The 9,404-nt window shown below is 44.2% G+C and overlaps 1 protein-coding gene across 1 annotated transcript; it reads right to left on the bottom strand.

The window, feature by feature from the left end:
- Positions 1-2,999: 2,999 nt before the first annotated feature.
- Positions 3,000-6,931, bottom strand: LOC143964111 (olfactory receptor 5F1-like). The gene is made up of 2 exons (XM_077473814.1): positions 6,781-6,931; positions 3,000-4,080 (listed from the first exon to the last, which is right to left on the bottom strand). The coding sequence occupies exon 2, from the start codon at positions 4,010-4,012 to the stop codon at positions 3,083-3,085; it is 930 nt and encodes a 309-aa protein (XP_077329940.1). The 5' UTR covers positions 4,013-4,080; positions 6,781-6,931; the 3' UTR covers positions 3,000-3,082.
- Between the last annotated feature and the right edge of the window lie 2,473 nt (positions 6,932-9,404).

Raw genomic sequence — 9,404 nt, 5'->3', positions numbered from 1 at the left:
AACGAAATAAATGCTCAAAAAGGGTACGGAACTACAAGATCCTCAACCTAGGTCTGAACCCCATTTGGGGGCGAGCAGACTCCCAGACAGTCCCAGCCCGAAGGCATAGGGTCTCAGGGGGACCAAGACTTCCATTTAAGGTCGTATACCGGCATGGTGTCCAAAATTGTATGGGAAATCCTCTCCATTAACTGTATTGCAGCCATCCTCTTGAGCACCTGTTCCCATGCAACCGTAGGCGAACGCCAGAATAAGGCAATCGACCAGTGTACTGCACTAAAGAGAGTATGGGAGAGCTTTTGCTCTGGGGGGGTAGATCCGGGGATATCAGCAAAAAAGAGGCACATTTGGAAGGTAAGCGTGACAGGGGTGCCAATAATACCCGACACTCTGTCCTGCGCTTTCTGCCAGAGGGTTCTGAGAGCTGGGCAGCTCCAAAAAATATGGAGATGAGTGCCTGAATCAGGGCAACCCCGAAAACAAGAACCAGAAACGGTGGGGAAGAAGGTATGCAGCTTCGCAGGGGTGTAATACCACCTGGTATGGAGCTTCAACACCGTTTCCTTCACCGCCTCGGACCTGGTACACTTATGCATGTTAGAAATTCTGCGAGACCATTCCTCCGAGGAGACTACCTCTCCCGACTCCAGTTCCCATTTAAGTATGGCCGCAGATTTCTCCGAGAGGCCCACATCCGTAAGGGATAAGTATATGATGGAAATACCGCCCCTATCTCTAGATTCCGGGCCACATAGTCTCTCAAATAAGGTGTCCGCCCCCCAGGTGGCCCTCGGGAAATAAGTGTTATAAAAATGTCTAATTTGCAGGTAGCGAAAAAATTCCGAGTTAGGTAGGGCATGAGAGGACCGGAGGGATCCGAAAGACCGAAAGGTCCCCCTGACATGCAGGGAACCATAGGTGATCAGATCCCCCCTAGTCCATAATGCAAAACCAGCATAATCCTGGAGGGCCGCAGGGAACTCAGGGTTCCCGATAAATGAGGCCAGTTTTGGGTTAGGGGGACGAAGTGAGAATTTCCCACTGTACAGGGACCATAGGCGAAGTGACTGACTCACGACTGTATTCAGGGCTGAGAGCTCTTTAATGTGTAAGGATTTATTCCAGAGAAGACCGGGGAGGTAATAGGGAATCACCGAGGCGCGCTCAAAGCGCAACCAGGGCACTGATCTCGGGGAATAGTGCCATTGGGCAAGCTGGAGAAATCTGGCTGAAAGATAGTACAACCAGATGTTCGGTAAACCCAGGCCTCCCCTGTCTCTACTCCTGTATAACATATGTTTGCCCAAACGAGGCTTTTTGTTGTGCCAGACGAACTTATTAATATCACTTTGTAAAGATTCCAGGGTGAGACGGGAAATATAGTTGGGTAGGGATCTAAATAAAAATAATAGTTTAGGGAGGATCGACATCTTAACCGCCTGAACCCTGCCCAAAAAAGAAATATGGTAAGAGTCCCAGGTGTGTAACAGTTGCCTAACTCGGGAAAACATAGCCGGGTAATTAGCAAGGTATATTTTATGGCTAGAAGCCGCTAGCTTAATCCCCAGATAGGAAAAGGTCTGGCAATCCATAGGAAAGCCAAAGTTCGCTTGAATCTGAGCTGCTATCTGTTGGGGAAAATTAATTGGCAGAGCTGAACATTTCGTGAGATTAACACCCAGACCAGACAGACCCTGGAAATCATGCAGGACTGAAACTAAGTTAGATATGGAGACCATGGGGTCCGTCAAAAACAGGAGCACATCATCCGCATACATGCTCAGCTTAAATTCCTGATCGCCCTTAACATAGCCCCTAATATCAGGGTTGAGGTTGATCGCCCGAGCCAGAGGTTCTATGGCGAGGGCGAACAACAAGGGCGATAACGGGCACCCCTGCCTGGTTCCACGACCCAGTGTAAAATAGTCTGAGTTGCAGCCTGGCAGCTTGATTCGGGTGCGGGGGTGGTGGTAAAGTGCCCTAAAGCCATGCACAAAGGCTCCGGAAAAACCAAATCTCCCTAAAGCCAGTTCTAGATAGGACCACAACACACTATCGAACGCTTTGTGGATATCAAGGCCCAACAGTAAAACTCTACGGGAAAATAGATCAGCATCCTGAATGACATTAGAGGCAAGCCTGATATTATCCGTGATCTGTCTGGTCGGTATAAAACCCGTTTGGTCAGGGGAGACTAGAGAGGTGATTATCTTAGAGAGCCTGTCGGCCAAAATGCGCCCAAAAATCTTGAGGTCGGTGTTGATAACCGAAATCGGCCTATAATTCTGTGGAAGAGTGTGGTCCCTGTTCGGCTTGGGGATCAGAGACATATTAGCCAAGAGCATGTCATCCGGGAAGGTATTACCCTCAAGGATATGATCGAACATGGCCCTGAGGTACGGTGTCAGGGAGTCCTGAAATTTTTTATAGTACTGGGCCGAGAATCCATCTGGCCCGGGGGTTTTGGAGGGTTTAAGGGATTTGATAACTTTAGAAATTTCCTGATCAGAGCACGGGGCATTCAATGCTTGAGTCTGGACCGTAGTCAATTTAGGGAGCGGTATCTCCTCCAGCCAAGCCTCGAGGGCCCGGTCCGGAGGGGAGGCCGGGGGGGAGAGGAGGTCAGCGTAAAACTTGGAAAAAATTTTAAGGATCTCAGCGGGGTGGGAAACTGCAGTGCCCTGAGCGTTTCTTAATCTGTATGTATGTGGTGCTTGAATAGATTGGTTCAACTTTCTAGCAAACATAGCTGAGGCCGAGCTGCTGTGTAACAGAAACTTGACCTTAGACCAGCGTAAAGCTTTCTCAGTTCTGTCAGACAAGATTCTGTCAAGTTCTAGTCTGTGCGAGTTGATTTGTAAAAGGATGTTAGAGTCGTGATTTTGAGAATGTAAGTGATAAAGTCTGTCCAGTTCGATCGTGAGTCTGCGAATGTCTGCCAATCTTTGCCTATTCCTATCTGCCGCTAACTGAATCAGGTGCCCCCTCTAACCAGCAGTTTCTTAAGGATTGGAGTTATAGACATTTTAGAAATGTATTATGTTTCTCAGACACTTTACAGAAAAGAAATTCTATATCTACATTAAAAAGATTTTCGAATTGCTTGGACAAGGAGTCTCTTCACTTCTTGGTTCCTCAGGCTGTAAATAAGAGGATTCAGCATTGGAGTCACTGCTGTATAGAAAACAGAGGTCACCTTGTCTTGTATGTTAAAGCTCCCTGAGTAAGGGCGCAAATATGTGAAGAAAACAGCTGTGATGTAGGTTGAGACACAAATAATATGTGAGGAACAAGTACTAAAGGCCTTCTGCCTGCTCTTTGTACTGGTCATCCTAAAAATTAAAAGAAATATGAAAATGTATGAGAGGAAGATTGTTGTCAATGTATATGTTCCAAAGATTGCTATAAGGACACCACTGACCATATCACAATGAAGAGTATGCGAACAAGATAGACTAATAAGTGGTGGGATGTCACAGCAGAAATGGACAATAAGGTTTGATCCACAGAATGGAAGACTGAACACACAAGTGGTCTGCACAATCGACTGCAAGAAACTGATGGAAGAGGAATAAAGGACCAAACCAAAACATTTCTTCTTGGTCATTATCAAGGAGTAGTGTAAAGGGTGGCAGATAGCCACATAGCGGTCATATGACATGGTGGAGAGAAGGATAGCCTCAGTGCACCCTAGAGCACAAAAGAAGTAAAGTTGGACAGCGCAACCAAGAAATGAAATAGACTTCTTAGGGGAAAGTAAGTGAGACAACATATTTGGAGTGGTAACTGAAGAGTACAAAAGGTCCACCAGAGAGAGGCTACTCAAGAAGTAGTACATTGGGGTGTGAAGGCTGGGGAATACACAGACAAGGGCTATCATCCCCACATTTCCTATAATGGTCATTACATAAACCAAAAAAATTAACATGAAAATAAATGGGGCAAGTTCTTTATCATCAGTTAATCCGGTAAACTCAAACATGGTCGCTTGTGTTTTGTTTTTGATATCCATTGGCGTCTCTTTTTATAATGATGAAATAGAACATCTCATGGATTCAAACATCAGGCTGTCTCCAAATCCTGGCGAAACATGAAATCAATATGTGAACTAAAAAAATGAACAGCTTGCATCAAGGATAGTGCAGATGTTAACACAATGTAATAAATAACCTTTCAAATGTAATCAAACTGAAACAATAAATTGTAAATAAAGATGATCTTCTAGAACCCACTTGTGACGGAACCAATCCCACACTCCGATTGAGTGCTTCCGTCAGTATACCGCTTCCTAAGTCTGAATATAGATATCAGATATTTCAACCGCTCACAAGCACAAAACAAGATGACACTTGCTTAGTGCTAACATGGAGTTTTACATATCCAGAGTCTGTATGTGTTGGGGGGGGGGGGCACGGAACTGAATCCAAGTAACACCACCTCAGGGGTCCCCAGGCATACAGCTCACAAAGAGCACCGTTCCCCCAAATGCGAGGGCCCATAATTACAAGGTAAGAGGCTCGCATTCAGTCCCCTCCAAGAGCCTCGGTCCCAGCTAGGTCTGTCATACCACTTTTATTAAATAAACTGAGAATTCACATGCTCATTAGTTGTCCACACATAATCCAAACAATAAAAATGGTGAGCCACCTGGCTCACTTGTTGGCAGCTCCCCTTCTGACTATGTTGTCCAGCTCTCCTGGATCACTTTGGCTCTCTTAGCCTTTAGTTGCAGCATCTTGCTGCTTGTCCCACTCCTGGCCTATGGATTGGGGTTCTTCTGACACCCTGATAGGAGCTGACCCAACTCCTGGAACAAGACCTTCTGTCTCTTGGCTTCTGACTAGGGCTCCTCTGACCACTCAGTGAGACCCTTTGTCTCTTGGCTTCTGGCTGGGACTCCTCTGACTCCTGGGTGAGACCCTCTTTCTCTTGGCTTCTGGCTGGGGCCCTCTAACCCCTGGATGAGACATTCTGTCTTTTGTCTCTTCATTCCCGATGACCCCTCGGTGAGACCCTCTGTCTCTTGGTTTCTGGCTGGGGCACCTCTGACCCCTAGGTGAGACCCTCTGTCTCTTGGCTTATGGCTGAAGTTCCTCTGACCCCTGAGTGAGACCCTTTGTCTCTTGGCTTCTGGTCGGGGCTCCTCTTACATCTCGGTGAGACCTTCTGTCTCTAGGCTTTAGGCTGGGGCCCTCTAACGCCTGGATGAGACTTTCAGTCTCCTGCACTTGGAGCGGTCTTCAACTGAGTACTCTGGATTCGGTCGTTTTGGATCAAAATTTTCCATCTTGTGTCTGGGTTTTACCAGATGAGTGCAACCTGTGTAAGTACACAGGAGTGCAGCGTCGGGCCATGTTTTTGGAAGTTCCCTTATGCCGTGTACACACGACCGGACTTTTCAACATCAAAAGTCCGACGGAATGATTCCGGAAGACCATTCGATCGTGTGTGGGCTGCAGCGGACTTTTGATTTGCAAAAGTCTGACAGACTTTAGAAATGGAACATGTTTCAAATTTTTCCAGAACTCCGCCGGACCCAGTTCCTACCGAGAAATCCGCTCGTGTGTATGCTAGTCCGACGGACAAAAACTGACGCAAGGGCAGCTAATGGCTACTGGCTATGAACTTCCTTATTCTAGTCCAGTCATGCATCATCACGTTCGAATCCGTCGGACTTTTGTGTGATTGTGTGTGGCCAAGTCCGTTCATTCGGAAAGTCCGTCAGAACTCTGTCAGAACTCCGTCAGAACTCCGTCGAAAGTCTGTTGGACCTAGTCCCTCGAAAAGTCCGGTCGTGTGTACGCGGCATTAGATAAAATAGGTCTTATCGATACCATGTCATTGCGATTAATTTAAAGCATCTGTGCAAAGTAAAGGAAAACCTGAAAACATGGCCCGTTAGTGTACTTGAGCACAACCCCCCTTCCCTCTACTCCAAATGCCCTTCCCAGTACAAATCCCCCCAATCCTCCATCCTAGCACAAGTTCCCTCCCCAAAAACAAAATTCCCCTCCTAGCACAAATGTTCCCCAATCATGCCTAATAGCACAAATCCCCTCCCCAAAAAACACAAATTTCCCCCCCCCCCAAATAAGCACTCCTAGCACACCTCACCAAATTTACCCTCCTAGAACAATTGTTCCCCCTCCCAACACAAATCCTCTTTCCCCCATCTCCTTGTGATGCCCCCGCACCTCATATGATATCACAGTGCCTCCTGCCCACCCCTTGTCCGGCCCTGGCAGCTACAACATCTAAGCCCCTGTACACACGGTCAGAGATTTCCACAACCAAATCCATCGGATTTTGCCCGTCTGACTTTGTCCGTCGGATCTTGTCCGAAACTGTTGCATACACGCGGTCGGGGCAAGTTGGTGAAAAATCCGATCTTTCAGAACGTGATGACGTAATTTTGTTATGATGGGACTACATTCAGGCTAGTAGCCAATAGCTTTGATGTAGGAATTTGATCTGAGCATGCGTGGCACTTGGTCCGATGAAAATGCTCTACACATGATCGGATTAGGTCCGTCCGGCCCAGTTGGTCGGGAAATATTTCCAACATGTTGGAAAATTGGGTCGGACCGAGATTCGGACGGAATCAGTCCGATGCATACCACACACAGTCGGATTATCTGACGACACGGTCCGATAAGACTCATTCCGACAGATTCTCCGACCGTGTGTACAAGGGTTAAGAATTTATACACTGCAATATATTACATTTTTGTTCTTGGGTTTAGATATACTTTAAAAAGCAAAATAAATGGTACTAAAAACCACAATAGTCTTTTTGTCTTCCCGACTTGTTTGATTGCTGCTGAACAATTCCTGCTGTTTGTATGGACATATCTTCCGCTTCAGATTTACACATAAAAGGGTCTCAAGTTATAACCAAGCTTTAAAAGGAATATCAATTTCTCATCTGCTGCAGAATATAATTGTCTTATCTCAATAAAGCAATCTCCCTTTTATACTAAACCCAGAAATCGCAGAGCGCAATTCTGTGCACTCCGGGGTAGTCATTATAATCAGTGAGAGCCCAACCGGGGAATCCTTCCATGTGATGTAAACCACGGAAAATAGATTGATGGAAATTGTTGTTTAATATAATTAAAATGAATATAGAATACATATCATAATTAATAATGAATAATATTTATTATAAAATAATATATAATTATGGAAAAAAGAAGGGCACTTCCTAGGGTTCTGGCACTCATCTAGTGGACACGCTATATATTATTATATAAAAAAAATATACATAAAGTTGCGCTAGATGTACGTGAAATCTATAGTGAAAAAATGTAATAAAACTCAATATAGATTATATATAAAAAGTAAATCGAAAAAAAAAAAAACACCATATGAAAAATTCAATCAAAAGAAAAAAAGTCCTTATAACAAAGAAATCCTGGTTCCAGCCAAAGAATGATGAACAGGGGAGTCAATTCTTCTCAAAAGTTTGATGAGACCTTCTTGATTTTGTATCACTTCCAAACCGGAAAAAAGTTGGACTCTTACCACAATGGATGGACTCCAAACCAACGGAGTCATTAGCGCTGGCAGACAACCCTCTGCAGGGATCACAGATGTGTGCTCTGTTCCCACACATCACTGAGGGCGTGAGTACGTGCGAATCCTGCGAAGATTACCGTCACAGGCCGAAGTGTTCTGGAACAAGCCGATCGTCCTGCTATTCCTCTCGGTCGGCACGAAGCAAATAAGCAAGGTGGCCATGCGATCACTGAGTTTCTGAAGTTATCCAAAGCTCTCCAAAAAGCTGTCCTGTATGAAGGTTTTTCAGTAAACAAACCTGTAGTGAGACATAAAACACTCGGGCCGCCCGGCTACGAGCGAAGGGAAGGGGAAAACAAAAGTGGACTCCGATCGTGAATGTACCGTTAAACAATCGATACATTTATTAAATTAAAAGGAGGACGTAAGGTATTACGAAACATGTCGGGCTGTTTGTGCTGACACCACCACGCTTAGAATATTCCCCAGCACGGGTGTATATTTGTTCTTAATTTAACCGGTTTTTAATTTCTTTTCTTTTTTATTTGTTATAATCTGGCCATTTTGGGTCATACCTCTGGTCTGCTGTATATTTAAATTTTTAATTTAATAAATGTATCGATTGTTTAACGGTATGTTCACGATCAGAGTCCACTTTTGTTTTCCCTTTCCCGTCGCTCATGGCCGGGCGGCCCGAGTGTTTTATGTCTCACTACAGGTTTGTTTACTGAAAAACCTTCGTACAGGACAGCTTTTTGGAGAGCTTTGGATAACTCCAGAAACTCAGTGATCGGACGGCCACCTTGCTTATTTGCTTTGTGCCGACCGAGAGGAAAAGCAGGACGATCGGCTTGTTCCGGAACACTTCGGCCTGTGACGGTAATCTTCGGAGGATTCGCACGTACTCACGCCCCCAGTGGTGTGTGGGAATGGAGCACACATCTGTGATCCCTGCAGAGGGTCTGTCTGCCAGCGCTAACGACTCCGTTGGTTTGGAGTCCATCCATTGTGGTAAGAGTCCATCTTTTTTCCGGTTTGGAAGTGATACAAAATCAGGAAGGTCTCATCAAACTTTTGAGAAGGATTGATTCCCCTGTTCATCATTCTTTGGCTGGAACCAGGATTTCTTTGTTATAAGGACTTTTTTTCTTTTGATTGAATTTTTCATATGGTGTTTTTTTTTTTTTTTCGATTTACTTTTTATATATAATCTATATTGAGTTTTATTACTTTTTTTCACTATAGATTTCACGTACATCTAGCGCAACTTTATGTATAATTTTTTTCTGATTTGATCCATAATTTGATCTTTGATGGTGTTTAGTTGCAGCTTTTAGGTTTTGCCCCAAGCACGATATTTTTGTTTTCTATTTAATATATTATTATATATTAAAATTAATTTATAATACATTTAATAAAATGAATAATCAAAAATATTTAATATACCTGTAAAATAATACAGTGGATATAGAAAAGAACTCCCCCCATCCCTTTAAAATAGTCGCATTTTGTTGCTTTGCAGCAATAAAGACAGACACAGTTTTTGTTTTATCCAGCCGTATTTACTGTGCAACTTATAACATACAAGTGACAGAAATAACAACAACATGTCAGAAGAAATTAAAAAACTGAATCACTGAGTTGGAAAAAAAAGGATCACCCCCTCCTAAAAATGACTTGTAGACTCAATCAGGTATAGCTAATCACCTTCTCAATGGCACATAAAGCCACTTGACTTTCAACTGCGATCAGCTGTGGTCAACATGAAAAGAGCTTTCTTGGAGCATTTCATTCCCTGGTAGTGCAACTGAAGTAAACAGTCAACTATGGATGGCAAGACGCTTTTAAAAGATAAAGTTGTGGACAGGCACAAGTTAGGAGATGGA

The sequence above is a fragment of the Lithobates pipiens genome, unplaced genomic scaffold (genome assembly GCF_037356315.1).
Source record: "Lithobates pipiens isolate NorthernLeopardFrog02 unplaced genomic scaffold, aLitPip1_a1.2 Scaffold_8, whole genome shotgun sequence".
Taxonomy (NCBI): domain Eukaryota; kingdom Metazoa; phylum Chordata; class Amphibia; order Anura; family Ranidae; genus Lithobates; species Lithobates pipiens.
The sequence above is the reverse complement of the archived record's forward strand: the minus strand, read 5'-3'. Positions and strand labels throughout refer to the sequence as shown.